The following is a 16,827-nucleotide window of genomic DNA, read 5'->3' on the forward strand; positions in this document are numbered from 1 at the left end:
GCCTTGGCTGGTCCTGTGAATACAGGCAGGGAACTGGGCCTAGAGTACAAAGCTTTAGTGAGGAAAGACAGGAAAATACTAGACTGAGCACAAATCTAGTTTCCTTACACACTCTGTGACCTCAAGAAAGCCACTGATTCTTTCAGCCTCAGTTTCCTCATCTGAAAAATGGCCCTCAATGCCCCCTCCCAGTGTGGGTGTGATCACTCTACCAAAGGCGTGCTGACGAATAGCCAAGTGCTCCGTAAATGGCGGCAGCCATGTTTGCTGGCCTGGACGGCCGCCCAGTGTCGCCCTGATCACTGTCTGGGCGAGGAGCTGGGAGCCTGGACGACACTCAGAGGGCAGGGTGTGCCCGGTGGGGACAGCCTGGGGTGGGGCTCTGCCGGTGAGAAGGGGACACACCTTGCTCCAGGCGCAACCCCGACCCCAGCCCCCCCAGCGCCCCCCGAGGGTGTTGGAAGAGGCTAGTGCCTGAGTCGGCGGCTGGAGGTCCCCGACACCTCCCACAGGTGAGTGAGGGGTGCTCTTCTCGCTGGCTGATTGGCCAGAGGGGCGGCGGGAGGCCCCGCCCAGCAGGCCCCCCGCTTACCCCGCCCCCGCTCTGTTGTTTCTCCGCTTGCTGAATGGGCCCTAACCCTCTCCTTGTGTCTCTGTCCACTTTTCTTGCAGCCGCTGTGAGCGCTTGCCTTGCCATGAGAATCAGGAGTGCCCCAAGCTGCCTCTGAGAATAACCTACTACCACCTCTCTTTCCCCACCAACATCCAAGTGCCCGCCGTGGTTTTCCGCATGGGCCCCTCCAGTGTCGTCCCCGGGGACAGCATGCAGCTGGCCATCACCGGCGGCAACGAGGAGGGCTTTTTCACCACCCGGAAGGTGAACCACCACAGCGGGGTGGTGGCCCTCACCAAGCCCGTCCCCGAGCCCAGGGACATGCTCCTGACCGTCAGGATGGACCTCTCCCGCCACGGCACCGTCAGCTCCTTTGTGGCCAAGCTTTACATCTTTGTATCCGCAGAGCTCTGAGCACGCGCTTTGGGCCGTGAGGGGCCCCTCTTGTTGCTTTCCCCACCCTCCCCTCCGGGATGCCAATAAAGGATCAGCGGGCAGTCCCACACAGCATGGCTGGCGTGCCTTGGTTTTATTTGGTGCGGTCGGGTGTATCTGTGCTGCTTGTTCCTGGTGGGAAGGGGGAGCCCAGCACTGCCTGGCGCCCCCGAGGGTGGCTAAGGAGTGTTTTCCGTGAGGGATCTGCGCCCAGGAGCCCCTGTGCGTGGGAGTCACAGTCCATACTGCCAGGGAGCCCAGGCCAGGGCAGAGCGAGGCCGGGTGTTTGATCTGAGATGATTCTCTGTCCCCCACTTGTGCTGAGCCCTGAGGACGAGGTTGATGGAGGCCCCTAGGGATGGCTGAGCTCCATCCCCTCTCACTTCACAGATGTGGAAACTGAGGCCCAGAGAAGGGGAGAGGCTTGGCCAAGGCAATGTGGCCTGTGTATGGCAGGAGGCAGTCTAGGAGCCAGGTCTTCTGGCCCCAGCCTGGTTTCCTCACTGTACTACCAGGAGCTGAGCCTTTAACCGAGACCATAAAAGCTCCATCTTGAGACTCAAACCCTCCATTCTGTCTTGACGAGAAGCCCGAACTTGTGGAAGAACACTGAACATGATCGCAGCATTTTAGATGCAGCCCTTACCTAAGGGAGGTTGGTTCCCTCCACGGAGGACCCCAGCTATGTACCAGGAGGAGGCAAAGGGAGCCTGATGAATGTGTCGCTCATGGGACCCCCTCAGTAAGCCCCGGGGCCTTCATGTGCGCTGCTTCCCTTCCTGTGGGGCAGGTGTGTCGTCCCCAGAGAGACTCGGTGGGGTGAGTGATGTGCACAAGGTCACGAAGCTGGTCTTCAAACCTTGGTTTGCTGATGGCACAATTCTGACTGTTCCATTCCGTCACAACACCGCCAACATGAGCCTCGATCAGTCTGCCTCTCTGCGAAGACGTCTTCCACCACGATCCCAGCCAAGCTCCAGTGTGTTTCTTAAGGCACAGCATCATTTATCCCTGGCATCCACCTCCAGCCTTGCCTCAGAAGTTCTCCCTTGCCTCGCTTCCCTTGAACCACACTGTGGAGTTCTCTGCTGCCACAGGCCCTTCGCACATGCTTTTTCACCCTTGGCCTGAATATTGGTTGAACCTCAGTCACTGTGTTCCTGTCGCCACTGGGCCTCCCTGGACACCCGTGGGTTATATTTCTTCTGTCAGCCTTTCTCCTGACTCTGCCTTTGTGATGCTCCTCGTAGTTTGCAGGTCCCACTTGCTTGTGTTTCACTTTTGCTTCCCCCACCATCCAGAAGGCTCCGGGGCGTCAGGGACCAAGTCGGCCTCATTCAGTGCTGTGTCCCTAAGCTCCTGGCGAGCGCGCGCATCCGTAGGTGCTCTGTTCCTGGCTGTTGAGGGAGTGGATGACTTCCTGCCAACATCGCTTTGCACGTCTAGCATTTCTGTGGCTGCTGATGCTGTTTTCAAGTAGGAACATGAAAGGGAGAAGAGAATGTCAAGAGGAATCAAGTAAAGGATACTGGAGGGGCCTAAAGTCCTTCCTACAAGGGCCTGGAAGAAGATGGGGAAGGGGTCCACATAGCTGTCTAGTGGAGAGGACAGGTATACAGTTAACACCGTGTGCCGTGCCCCATGACAGAAGCAGCAGGTAACCTGCCTCAGGAGCATGCACTTGCTCCCAAACCCCTGCTGCCTCCCAGACCCCTCTCTGAGCATGTCTGGTCTGGACCAGCTTGCAGTCTCCCGTCTTCCAAGCTGAAGCCAGAGGCCCTCTCTGAAGGACCAGCCTGGTTATGTCCCTCCCCTCTTTAGAAGCTTCTATGACTAGCAGATGAAGCCCAACTCCCTTGGAAAGGCATCTGAGACCCTGTCTGCTCCAGCCTCCGCCCACCTTTTCAGCCGCATCTCCCACCTGTTCCCAACTCTGGCTCACCCCCTGCTAGTGACCAGTGTTCTAGTTGCGCAGAACACTTACCCTTCTCTACACTCGCTTTCTCCAGGCCATAGACGTGCCATGCCTTCCTCCTGCAAATGGCCATTCTCCCTGAAGCCGTAGCTTAAAAGTCACCTTGTTGGTGAAGGCTATCCTTAATCTGAGCTTTCCAGAGCCAGGTGTATTCCATCAGAGCAGTTACCCTGTCATCTTGTTCTTTTTTTTTTTTTTTAATACTTTTTAAATGGTGCTATCAATTCCTTTATTTTATTTTTGGCCACGTCATGCACCATATAGGATCTTAGTGCCCCAACCAGGGATCGGGCCCATGCCCCCCATAGTGGAAGCACAGAAAGTGCGAGTGTTAACCACTGGACCACCAGGGAAGTCCTTGTTTTTGTTACTTTTTACCATCACATTTTTAAAGGCAGAGATTGTGTCTGTATTCTCTATACTTTTCAGAATGTCTGGCCTGTAGAAGGAGCTCAGTAAACATCTGAATAAACATGGATAGATGGATGATGGATAGATGGATGGATGGATGGAGGGTGGATAGTATTTTCAAGGCTTAGTTCAAATACCACCTCCTCTGTGAAATCAACAAGACACAGCAGGGATTCGTCATTGTATTCAGTTATTCTTTCATCTGGGGCTTTCATCTGGGGGCTTCCCGCATAGCTCAGTTGGTAAAGAGTCCTCCTGCAATGCAGGAGTCCCCAGTTCAATTCCTGGGTCAGGACCTGGGTCGGTATCTGGATCCACTGGAGGAGGGATAGGCTACCCACTCCAGTATTCTTGAGCTTCCCTGGAGGCTCAGCTGGTAAAGGATCCACCTGCAATGCCAGAGACCTGGGTTCGATCTCTGGGTTGGGAAGATCCCTTGAGGAAGGGAAAGGCTGCCACTCCAGTGTTCTGGCCTGGAGAATTCCATGGACTACAGTCCATGGGATCACAAAGAGCCGGACACAGCTGAGCAACTTTCTCTATTCTTTCATCGTGGTCCTGCTTATTGAGGCTGGGGGAGCTCTTCCCCTAGGAGTGTTAAGATGTGGGGGGATTCTTGGGGGCTTTAGAAGCCTTCCGGTGACCTTATAAGGCTTGCCAGAATCCCCTCTACATTTCCACTGACTGTTCAGCTTTGCCTGCACTTTCCCTTGTTTGTGGGACTTCCTACCTCTTCAGGTGGCCTGTTCCATTTGAGAACACCTCTGATGTGTCTGTGTGTACCTGAGTGCACACATGGGGGTGGCGGTATCTGAATTACCTGACCGCTCACCTCTCTGCAGTTCCTGGAGGCTACGTAGCAGTATTCCTGTATCATCCTGCAGAGATCACACAGTGCAGAAAAAACAAACCAACCCACCCACCCAACCAAACGAAACACAGAAGTTCGAATGTCCTTATTGCCATTGACTGGTTCTGTGATCTCGGATGAGTCATTTGCCTTTCAGAGCTTTGAGGCCCACTTCTGAACTATTTTGGAAATGACATGAAGTTACTTACACACAAGGCAGCATCTGGCTGTGGTAGGCAGTTAATGAGTGTTGGTGTCTCCATTCATTGGAAGGTACTCAAGTGTTTGGATCTTGATTTAAATGGAGAATGAAAGTTCAGGGGGTTTGTAGAGCTGCCATCACTTCCAACTCTTGGACCTCTGTGTGCAGTTTTTTTTTTTTTTTTTGGCTGCACCACGTGGCTTGTGGGATCTTAGTTCACACAGACTTAATTCCACCAGAGACTAAACCTGAGCCCTTGGCAGTAAAGGCAGAGCATTCTAACCACTGGGCATCCAGGGAAGTCCCATGTGTGTGCACTTGTGATTGTACCTATGCTAAACCAAGCTCCCAAAGGTGGTGGTGTTCAGTCGCTAAGCCATGTCTGACTCTTGCGACACCATGGACTGTAGCCTGCCAGGCTCCTCTCTCCACGGGATTTCCCAGGCAAGAATATTAGACTGGGTTGCCATTTCCTTCTCCAGGGGATCCTCCCAACTCAGGGATCAAACCCAGGTCTCCTGCACTGCAGGCAGATTCTTTACCAGCTGAGACACCAGGAAGCCCAAAGGTGAAGGATGATAATTATGATTATCATATAATGATAAAATAGTTAACAACTATCACAGCTAACACCTAGGCAGTGCCTCTGTGGGCCAGGCAATTAACTAACCCTCATGGAGCCTTTGAGGAAAGTGCTGTTATGATCCTCATTTCACAATGAAGACGTAGAGGGAGAGAGAGGTTAAGTAACCCGCCCAAAGTCCCCCTGCTGATAGAAGGTGGGGCGGGATTCCGACCCAGGCAGCCTGACTCTGGAGCCTGTTCTCAGACACCCAGCCCCATGTGGCAAGGGGGCAGGATTGCCGGGATCGCTCAGTGCTCATCAGCTTGTTACTCTAGCTTCTTCTCAAAGGAAGAGCTTCTTTTCATACCAGCCCAGTTCTAAAATTCTCAAGTGAAAAACAGAGTGTTTCATTAGCTGAGGAAGGAGACAGTGGGGGCGAAGAGGGAAGAGCTGTGAAGAGTCAAGGAAGTGACGTGTGCAGACTGTCCAGCACAGATATCTGGGATGACGGTTGCAGCATAGTTTTGGAAGTTCTCCGGATCCTAAGCAAAACCACGATGACCAGATAAGAAAGTTTTTCATCCATGGGAAACGTTTCCAACTAAACAAAGGCAACCCCCACATATAGTTCAAATGAAATCCACCCACATGGTACTGGCATCCATGCCGGAGGAAGCAGTGAAAGAACCCCAAGCAGTCAGCAGTGTCCTGTAGAAAGCGCAGTAGGGCAGCCTGAGAACAGTGGCTGAGGCTGGGAGCCACTTTGCTCACTGCAGTGGCCAGTGTGTGCAAGGATTGAAGAAGGGGTGGAGCAGGCCGTGCTGGCCTTAATCACTCAGTCGTGTCTGACTCTTTGTGACCCCATGGACCGTGGCCCGCCGGCTCCTCTGTCCGTGGGATTCTCCAGGCATGAATACTGGAGTGGGTTGCCATGCCCTCCTCCCGGGGATCTTCCCAACCCAGGAATAGAACCCAAGTCTCCCACATAGCAGGCAGATTCTCTACTAGCTGAGCCATCGGGGAAGCCCAAGAATACTGGAGTGGGTAGTCTTTCCCTTTTCCGGGGAGTCTTCCCAACCTAGGAATCGAGCCGGGATCTCCTGTATTGCAGGCGGATACTTTACCAGCTGAGCTACCAGGAATTTTTTTTTTAACACTTCTTTAGGCTCCATCAGGTCTGAGTTGTGACGTGCAGGATGTTTGCTGTCTGATGCAGGATGTTTGCTGTCTGATGCGGGGTCTTTTGCTGCGGTGTGCAGTGTTGGCTGCCCCTCGGCGTGTGGGATCTTAGTTTCCCAGACCAGGGATAGAACCTGAGTCCCTTGCGTTGTAAGATATTCTTTTTTAAAAAAATTTATTTATTTTTAATTGGAATATAATTGCTTTACAGTATTGTGTTGGCTTCTGCATACATCAACATGTATCAGCCATAGGTATACATGTTCCCCTCCATGAGCCTCCCTCCCACCCCATCCCATCCCTGTTGTCACAGAGCACCGCGTTTGAACATTCTGCATCATACAGCGAATTCCCACTGGCTATCTATTTTACATATGATAACGTTTATATTCCAGTGCTACTCTCAATTCATCCCACCCTCTCCTTCCCCCAGTGTCCACGAGTCTGTTCTCTGTGTATCCACTGCTGCCCTGCAGATAGGTTCTTCAGTACATCTTTCTAGATTCCATATGTATGTGTTAATATGCTATATTTGTTATTCTCTTTCTGACTGACTTCACTCTGTATAATAGGCTCTAGGTTTATTCACCTCACTAGAACTGACTCAAATGCATTCCTTTTTATGGCTGAGTAATCTTCCATTGTATATACATACCACACTTCTTTATCCTTTCATCTGTTGATGAACATCTCGGTTGCTTCCATGTCCTAGCTATTGTAAATAGTGTTGCAATGAACAATGGGATGCATATTTCTTTTTCAATTATGGTTTCCTCAGGGTATATGCCCAGTAGTGGGATTGTTGGATCATATGGTAGTTTTATTCCTAGTTTTTGCAAGGCAGATTCTTAACCACTGGACTACCAGGGAAGCCCCATTAAACTTTTAAAACTGGGCCATCAAGGCTTCCTTGAAAGTCAAGATCTCATACTATGAAGAAACTGCTGGAAATGAAATAGAAAATTGAGTAGGAAAGAGGCTATTGTGGAAAATGAAGCTCCAGGTAAATGTAGAGGCCTGTCAAAGAGCAGGCTGCCAAAAACAACAGATGAAGGGGCCCTGTGAAATCAGGAAAAGTGTGGACCATCCCTTATGTGACACTGATTTCACATAAAAATGGTTAGCCAAAAAGTGTCCAGGTTAAATCTCATATAAAGTTATTGTAGGAAAAAAGAGAATAAAGAACAGAATGACATCCCTCTGGAGAATGAAAGTATTCCAGGAAGGTATGCTTACAGAGGAGATCAAAGCTGTAGCCTAAATCAAACAAACTAAAAGGATTGAAAATATAACCAAAAATGAAGGAAAAATGTAAGCCAGAATTAGGAAAAACTGAGAAATGAAGTGATAAGACTCAAGAAATTATTTTAAAGCAAAAAGCAGTTTCAGAAATAAATACTTAAGGAAAAGCTGGAAAAAAAGTTCTCATAAGTTGAAAAATAAATAACAAAAGAGATGAAAAGACTTGAAGAGAAAGTGACAGATGTTGAAGACAAAGAAGATCCAACACACAGGTAATAGAAATCTCTGAAGAATTAATGCAAAACAAAGGAGGGTGGCAATAATTGCTAAAATTGATAATTCAAGAGACTTTACAGATATTTTAGGAAAAAGATTTAAAATTCCATATTGAAACAACACCCAATATGTTTGAACATATTGACTCAGAGCAGCCAACACCAAGATATAAAGAGAAAGCAAAAATACCTTTGGGTAAAAACAGCAAGAGACTTATAAGCGAAAAAACTGTATTATCATCAAATTTATCCACAACAACACTTATGCCAGGAGAAAATTAATACTTAGGATACTCAAGAAAATGTAAGTCAAGGATTTCATGCCCAACAAAACAGACTTTTATGGACAAGAAAGTCGTTCAGTCGTATACAACTCTTTGTGACCCCATGGACTGTAACCAGGCTCCTCCATTCATGGGATTTTCCAGACAAGAATACTGGAGTGGGTTGCCATTTCCTTCTCCAAGGGATCTTCCTGACCCAGGGATCGAACCCAGGCCTCTCAAGTTGCAAGCAGACTCTTTACCATCTGAGCTACCAGGGAAGTCTTTGTGCCTTTATGTACAAAGGACACAAACTATTAGCACCAATGCACAATTGTCAGCCTGAAAGCATTAAACATAACTACTCATAGAACTACAGTTAAATGAGTGTTATGAAAAAAAAGTATAGTATGACTCACTGTAGGCTCAGACTATGTAGATCTAGCACATCTATTAAAATCGTAGGTAGAATAAGGAGAACTTATCCCCCAAATTATTACTTTAAGTAATTATGTAATTATGTTAGTGGTAGTAATTTTAGCTTTGTTATTTTGAGACTACTGGGTCAAAATATGGAATAAACTGAAATAAATAATTATGGGATATTCTACCATATCCTGTGTTCTTAAGAGCCAGAATTTTGATATGGAAAAAAGGAGATTCCTTTGGTATATAGGGGAGGTTAAGTAAAAAACTATGTGCTTCTTGTTTTGATTGTAAATATCAGTATGAACTCATACTGTATATGACCTTTAAAATTTTCCACTGAAGAGGCCTAGAAACAGTGACCAACTCAGTAGCACTGAGCATTCTTGGCATCCAGATTATGGTCTTGAAATATCATTTTCCACTAAAAAACAAAAAACAAACCCAACACTTCTTGGAAATAGCTGGGACAGTAGAAGTGTAAGATGAGGCTGGAACACCTTGTTAAGCCAGATAGCAAGAGAGCCATCAGAGATTCCTGGGGCTGAGTCCAAAGGACTCAGGAGAGGACTTCCCTGGTAGTCCAGTGGTTAAGAATCTGCCTGCCAACACAGGCAACACAGATTCGATCCCTGGTCCGGGAAGATTCCACATGCCTCGGGGCAACTAAGCCCATGTACAACTACTGAATTCGTGCTCCACAACAAAAGAAATGACCGCAACTAGAGAGTAGCCCCTACTTGCTAAAACTGGAGAAAGGCTGTGCGCAGCAATGGAGACCCAGGCAGCCGGAAAAAAATAAATAAAGATAGAATAAGGACTTCCACGGTGGTCCAGTGGTTAAGACTCTGTGCTCCAAATGCAGGGGCATGTGTTCGATCCCTGGTCAGGGAACTAAGATCTCTCATGCCAAAGGGCACGGCAAAAAAAATAAATAAATGAAAGATACAGCAATGGGCAAATTTAAGTGATTTTCTCGAGATGCACATGTGTGGTACAGACATAAAGGAATCCAGGTAGGCGATTGCTGGCAGAGACAGGACAGGGGTTACTTTGGGTGTGCACGAGAGGCTTAAGACAGATCTGGGCCCATGAAGCGGCCTTGAGTGCCAGGTTGACGTTCTCTTTCTTGACCTGGGTGCTGATTGTAAAACAGTTTGCCTTATATTACTCTTTAAGCTGTAACTTTGCTTTGTGTAACTCTCACATGGTGTTTTATTTTATGATTAAGAGGTTTTTAAAAGTATGCCTGCACCTGTAGCAAACTCAGGCCGCTCTTCCCCGTCCATCACGTACGTGACACTGGAGATTTGACTGCTTTGTGTGGGGTACAGAGCTGCATGCTTTACCTGTGACCGCCCCCCCGGACCTGGGGTCCCAGGAAGGCCGGACCTTGTCTCCCTTGCTTGCTTTTGGTGTCCCTGGTGTGTGGCACCCAGCAGACACTCCCAACACACTTGTTGAGCAAGTGAATGAATGAATGTGATTTGCAGTTGTGGAAACTGAAGCTCAGTTCGTGCAGCTGGTAAATAGCAAAGCTTCGCTTATCTCGGCTGGAGCAGTTGGAAACTGGGGTGTATCTCGGGGGTTCGACTCCCGGTCCAGTTTGTAGAAGGACCCGGAAGCATCCCCTCGGAGCAGCTGGGCTGGGAGGCCGGTGTGGGTCTCCCATGGCGGAGCCAGCCTGGGGCGGGTGCTGCTGCCCAGCCACCTGCTTCTCTCCCAGGCCCGGGGCCCTGTCTCTGTGGGTGTCCTGGTTCCACACGTCCCACCCCGTCTTGTGCTGTGGCTCCCCTCAGGCTCCGCCAGGAGAAGACAGACACCGTCCGCTGCATCAAGTCCTGCCGCCCCAACGACGTCGCCTGTGTGCTGGACCCGGTGCATACCGTCTCCCACACCGTCGTCTCACTGCCCACCTTCCGCGAGTTCACCCGCCCCGAAGGTGAGTGGCCGCTCCCAAGTCTGGAGCCGGCGCGGGGGTCCTGGCGGAGGCCAGCGTCTGGGGGACCATCCCTGCCAGGGCAGCCTCCTTGCTGAGGCTTGACCTGCAGGAGCAGCTCCTTGGCGAGATGTGGGTTTGGGGCTTGGAATGCTGACCCCGCCCCGCTTCTGCATCTCCTCCGTATCCCCAGACTACAAGGCAACCCGGTTTCTGCCTGTTTCCTGCCCTCAGTTCAGTGGAGGGGGTGTGGATCTCATTTGGGCTATAACAGTCATTCAGCGAATAGCTATTAAGTGTTGATTCTTTGCCAGGTGTGGGGTTATCAGGGAGGGCTTCCAGGAGGCAGTGACCCTACTCTGGGTCCTGAGGGGCCAGTAGGAGGTTAATGTAGAGAAGTGGGGAGTGGGAAAGAGGGCCAAATCAGAATACCTCTGGAAAATCGGGAGGTGAGTGGGGAGTGTAGGTCTTTGAGGAAGGAAGCCAAGTTTTTCTGGCTGGAGTGGTGGAGGCTTGGCAAGAGATGGGCTGCAAAGGTAGACGGGACCTTGTACTTGGAGCTGGGGCTTCAACTCCAAGGTTTTGGGAGCCGGTAGAGGGTCGTGACTGATGCTTTTTGCACACAGAAGCTGCGTCCTGGAGACCGAGGGGCAGGTGGGTTGGTGTGGCTAGGCCGACTCCAGGGAGCCCCGCAGTAAAGGGGTCAGAGTACCCGCCACAGGCAGCTTCACCTGCAGTGTCGACCTGCCGCCAGAGCCCCTTGCCACACGCGGGGCCAGGACTGCGGGCTCCCCACGCCTGGCAGAAGGCTGCGGGCGGGGAGCTGCTCTGCATGCCTTCCTTTGGGGTGTGCGGCCCACGTGCCAGGGCCGGCGTGGTCTCCAGACACCCCCTTCCTCTGTGGAGTCTTCACCCTTCCCCTGCGGCCTTCGGAAGAGCTCCCCATGAGAATTCATTCGGCCTACTGAGCCTCCTGGGTGTCAGGCTCTGGGACGCCGTGGTGAACAAGAGTGCTCTGTCCGTCTCAGGGAGGTTGGACAGGCTGCCTTGTGTCTGCACGTGGCCACGGGGTCCGGGGAGTGACTCGGTGCGCATACTGGAACACTGAGCCTGGCGTGGGGGTGGGAGGGCAGGAGAGGCGCCCAGGGACGGGCTCACCTGCAGCAGAGGTGGCCCTGCCCCCCCAGCCCCCACCTCCTCGTCCCTCTAGAAAAGGGAGGCACAGGACCTTGGCAGGGCGGTGCGGACTTGGCTCAGAGAACATCACTGACTGTGGTTTACCTCTTGCACCGTGACCGGTTCCCCCAGACCATGCAGATCCTTCCCAAATCCCTCTCCCCCGTGCTGCGGCCTCCCGGCCGGTGCTGACCCACAGTTTGGCGTGACGGGAAGCTGGGTGTGGATAGAGGTACCTGTCGGCATCTTGGGCCAGGAAACCTAGACGTTGACTGTTCCCGTGGAGAGGGCCCTTGGTGGGCAGTGGCAGGCCGCCTGCTGCACGTTACGGTGGAGAGACTGAGGCTCAGAGAGGACTCCCCCCATCCCGACCCCAGATTGCGCAGAGCTGGTGTAAATCAGGCCCTTGTGCTCCCAGCCCTGATTTACCATCAGGTGGCCTGGGAGGTGGACGCAGCCACACACCTGCTTGGGACCCAGCCCGAGGAGGGGCTTGTCCGACCCCCATCCCGGTGGGGCAGGGACCATCTTGACCTCTCTCCCACATCCGTCGTCCGCCCCACCTTCCCCATCTTCCCAGCTTCAGGGAGACTCCTGGGCAGTCACCAGTTACTTCCTAGTGCTGGCCCTACCAGCTAATGCGTTCCATGACTTCAGGGAGGATCCGAAGTCTCGCCAGGCCTCAGCTTCCCCGTTGGTGCAAAGGGAGGACAGGCTGTGACCTGGGGTCCCTTGGGACCCCTGCACCTTCTCCACGCACGGGGTCCTTGTGTTGGGTCCTCATGGGCTTGGGTCAGGCCTCTCCGGGGTCGCGGGGCCCAGCGCTGCACCCTCTTCACGCCTCGCTTCTCTCTGGCAGAGATCATCTTCCTCCGGGCCATTACGCCTGCCTACCCTGCCAACCACGCGGACATCATCTTCGACATCACGGACGGGAACCTCCGTGACTCTTTTGACATCATCAAGCGCTACATGGACGGCATGACTGTGGGTGAGTGCCCGGAGACAGCAGGTGCACCCAGACGCCCCCTGGTCCTCCAGCCTGTGGCCCAGCCACGGCCTGTCGCAGACCAGCCCGGCTCCCACCCGGGTCCCTGGGTCCTTCAGGGCCCAGCTGGAAACCCCCACCTGTCAATCACGGTGTGAGGAGCGTCCGGGGGTGGGGCCACCTGCTCTCTCTGTCTTCCCAGCTGCAGCTCTTGTTTGTTGTTTAGCTGCTAAGTCGTGTGTGACTCCTTTGCAGCCCCATGGACTGTGGCCCGCCCGGCTCCTCTGTCCATGGGATTGTCCAGGCAAGAACACTGGACTGGGTTGCCATTTCCTTCTCCAGGGGATCTTCTCGACCCAGGGATCGACCCCTCGGCTCCTGCATTGCAGGCGGGTTCTTTACCACTGAGCCTCCTGGGAAGCCCTTTCAGGTCTCCTAGGTCCTGGATATTGTTGGGCCTGAGCGGACTGTTACGGAACGTGGTCTGTAGGTGGCACTGTTGGCTCTCAGAACCCCGTCCCCGAGCCCCCAGCCCCGACCGACCGTTGTGCAGCTGCAGCTGGAGACGGGATCGTTAACTCCTCTGTTGCCAAAGAGCCATTTATAGCGACTTTACAAGCTCTTAAATGGGTTTGCATGTTGTAAACATGACTGAGTCATCTGGGGGCCTCCTCCTCCGCCAGTTGGCAGCAAGAATAATTAGTTAATTACAACTAATAGTACAGGAGTCCTCGCTGGGATTCCGAGGGGAGGGCCTGCAGCCATAGAACTTGCTGCCTGCCCCTGAGTCACTGCCCGCCCTGGGCCTCAGTTTCCCCCACTGTTAGGTGGAGCGACGTGTTACGGGACCTTCGGGTGCCTGGAGATGGGGGCAGGCAGCAGGAGGCAGGGTCGAGGCTTTGTGTCCCCGCCGCCCTCCCTACCGGCGTGGGGGTTGGTGCGCGGCTTGCGGGCACCTGCGCAGGGAAGCCCACCTGGGGGCACCCTTGTGCTTGACGCTGGGCCGCCCTGGGGGCACTTCTCAGCTCTTGGACCGCAGGAGATGGAGTCAGAACCTTCTGACGCACTCGTTCATTCTTTGCGTTTCTGGGCTTTTCCCTCTCTGCACTAGCCCTGGGCCTGGCGTTGTGGATAGAGAGATGGCTCGGTCCGGGCAGCCCCTGCCCCTGAGGGCTTTGCATTCCACCGGGTGGCGGCGGGGAGGCAGAAACAGGTCCTGGGAACGTAGTGGGGGAGACAGTGACAAGCAGCTGCGAGGCCTCGCTGGGGACCCCGGACAGTACTGTGTCTTCGGTTCCCAGCTAAACCCTCCTGGAGTGACCCGAGCCAGGGGCCGGGCCGCAGCTGGGCCCAGAGCCAGTGCTCACAGCACGTTTTTCTAGCCGCGTTGATACTCCAAACAGAACCAACCTGGGACCTTGTGTTTCTTGGGTTCCCATCCACTGGGACAGAAAATCCTGGCACCTCGGAGCCTGGAGGCTCCCGGAGGCCACCCCTTCAAACTCCTTTTGGAGGGGGACTCCCGAGCAGCGAGGGGGCCTGGCCGGTCTTCCCAGGGTGACTTGGGCCGGGGAGGGGGTTGGCGAGGAGGGGACAGACCCCGGTGTGAGAGGCAACCACAGGTGCCACCTGCGGAGGCACAGCATCCTCTCCTCGCCGCCTTTGGCCCCGCGGGCCCTGCTTCGGGTTCGGTGCCAGGGAAGGGCCCAGGCTGGCCCAGGCTGGGCCTGGTGTCTTCAGGGTCTCAGTCCATTTGCCGGACGTCTCGTCTGGCTGGGCCCCTGGAGCCTGCCAGTGAGCTCTCCCACGTGGAGGGCGAAGGCCAGAGGGGACGCGCGTCTCCCTGGGGTGCGACCCAGGCTGTGCTGAGCCCCCGTCTCTACACCCGCAGGTTGCTGCCTTGTTTCTCTCCTTGGGGCCTCTTGCCTGGACTTCCTTATCCCCCCCCCAGCCCCTCTCCTGCCCCAAAGAACTTCTGTGCCCCCTGGAGCATCTGGGCTCTGAGGGTAGCCGCCCTGGCACATGCCAGGCCTGGGCATGGGCCTGTCCACCTGTGATGGCTTGTTCTGCCGCTGGACTCCAGCCCAGGCTGAGCAGCGTGAGAACAGTCCCTGGGCACGCTCACCCCCGCACCCCGCCTCGGTCCTTGCAGATGCCTCTGGGGCCGTGACTCTCTCTGTCGGGCAGAGGAGGGAGCTAAGGAAATGACCGCCTGAGACTGAGCTACAAAAACCAAAGGGCCCGGGAAGTTTGCAGGCGTGTTTTCGGCTGTGCATCCTCGTTTCAAGCAATGTCTTAGATAGAAGCCCTCTAAGTCTGTGGAGAGGGAGAAAGTATCTTGTGGGGCCTCTCAGGCCTCCCGTGGGGGCTCCTGGGCCCATTGAGCCCGCCCCCCATGAAGCCCCCTGCTGCCTGCAGCACCTGGGAAGGGGCCACACCTATTCATAGGCTGAACCCCTGCCTGCTCTAGGCCTTACCCCGAATGGACACTGGGCACCGGGTCAGGAAGTCTTCCTGGAGGAGGTGAGGCCTGAGCTGGGTTGTAATGCATGTGAAGGAGCAGCTGACACTCAGTGCAGAAGCAAGTTCTTCGTCACCGCCACACTCTGTGACATGTTGGGAGTCTCCCATCAACAGAGGAGGGACCGATGGCCAGAGAAGGCAGGTGTGGTTTGTTCCAGGCACCCCTGCCGCTGGAGGCGGAGCGGGCCTAGAGCCCAGTCTTCCCCAGATACCCAGAGCTGGAATTCTCAGATCGCTGGTGTTGACTCGGGCAGAGTTAACCAAGAGTTTGTGTCCCAGAGAATTAACCAGTGAACGAGCCGCCGAGACCGTGACACAGTGAAGGTGGTTGCTCCCCCAGATAACAGAAGGAGAAAGCTCTGCAAATTGATTAAGAAACTGAAAGGGCCAGACCTTCCCCTAATGCGTCCTTTAAAAACCAGCTCTCCGCAGGGATAAAGGCGGCTCTGAGCAGGGCTGAGCTGCTCTCTCCGTAAAGCCGGGTGCAGCCACCCTGTTACATTCTTCTTTCACCAGCTGTCAATGAAAAATGAAGAATGCATTTTCGACCTGTGCAAAAAATGCTCTATTAATGCCTGAGGTATTCTCGGGCCACTACAAAGCCTTCCTTATCCAGCCCCGGCTTCACTCTCCACCCAGCAGAACACCGACTGTGATCAGGGGCTGCTCCAGAAGGGGTCTTTCAGGTAATAGTTCCTGGAAATAACTAATGGGGGGCCCTGGTGAGGTGGGTGCAGTTTGTGTATCCTCAGCCACCACCAACGGGGGACCCTCCCCCCGGACCCCCGAGGCCCCTGGGTGGTTGGTGTTATCTGAGCCTCAGCCCTCCCTGACCCCTCCTTGCTCACTACTCCTTTTTAACTGTTTTTCTAAGGAGAGGGAGGAAAAAAAATTCGTCTATATGGAGGGTGTACTTTGCCAAAATTTCTACTAGAACCTCCCCAAAGCCACTAGGAACTAGACAGCGCTCAGCTCAAGCTACTTTTTAGAACCACAGGTTGATTTCGTGAATGGCCCTCTCGATCCTCGGTGGACGTCACCGTTTCTATAGGAAAAAACCGAGGAGCCTCAGTGTCAGTTGGCAAGCAGGCATGCTGGATGTCCAGTCTGTTCTGGGTTGTTCCCTGGGCTCCTCATCCGCCGCTGGGTCCCCTGAGAAACAGAGGTGCTCCTATCTTCAGCTCCTGCCCGGGTACCATGGCAACCAGCCGTGCTCCCAATAAAGTCTGAATGAATGGAGATGGTCCAGCTCACCTTGTAAGGCTTCCCAGTTGGTGCAGTGGTAAAGAATCTGCCTGCCAATGCAGGAGACACAGAAGACGTGGGTTCCATCCCTGGGTCGGGAAGATCCCCCTGGAGGAAGACATGGCAACCCACTCCAGGATTCTTGCCTGGAGAATCCCACAGACAGAGGAGTCTGGTGGGCTGCAGTCCATGGGGTTGCAAAAGAGTGGGACATGATTGAGTGACCGAGCACGTAGACATGGACACGGGTTAGGTTGAGAAGGGATAGTCCCTAGTTGCAGACACCGTTCTTGTCATTAGATGAAATGATAAGGACAGCCCCAGCAGCACCTGGCGTGTAGTAGGTATGCAGGAAGTCAGTATCCATGGAACCCAAACCTTTTCCCATAGCCCACGTTGTTTGTGCCGAAGCCTCTAAATTTGGCCCGCATGTCACCACCCTCATAATAATATCCTCACTCCCCTTCCTAAAGGGAACCAAAAGCTTTTATGTACATTTTGAAAGAGTCTTCTAAGTTTT

The 16,827-nt window shown here is 53.4% G+C and overlaps 1 protein-coding gene across 2 annotated transcripts in view; it reads left to right on the forward strand.

The window, feature by feature from the left end:
- Positions 1-16,827, forward strand: part of FBLN1 (fibulin 1) — an 81,442-nt gene that overhangs the window by 50,787 nt on the left and 13,828 nt on the right. Inside the window, exons 15-16 of one of the 2 annotated variants that reach the window (XM_065945302.1) lie at positions 10,236-10,378; positions 12,411-12,542. In XM_065945302.1, the coding sequence (XP_065801374.1) occupies positions 10,236-10,378; positions 12,411-12,542 (275 nt within the window). Of the gene's footprint in view, positions 1-672; positions 1,118-10,235; positions 10,379-12,410; positions 12,543-16,827 lie in introns of those variants that run through there. The other variant, XM_065945311.1, reaches the window with a different exon arrangement.

Source organism: Muntiacus reevesi, chromosome 1, assembly GCF_963930625.1.
Source record: "Muntiacus reevesi chromosome 1, mMunRee1.1, whole genome shotgun sequence".
In the NCBI taxonomy this organism is placed as follows: Eukaryota; Metazoa; Chordata; class Mammalia; order Artiodactyla; family Cervidae; genus Muntiacus; species Muntiacus reevesi.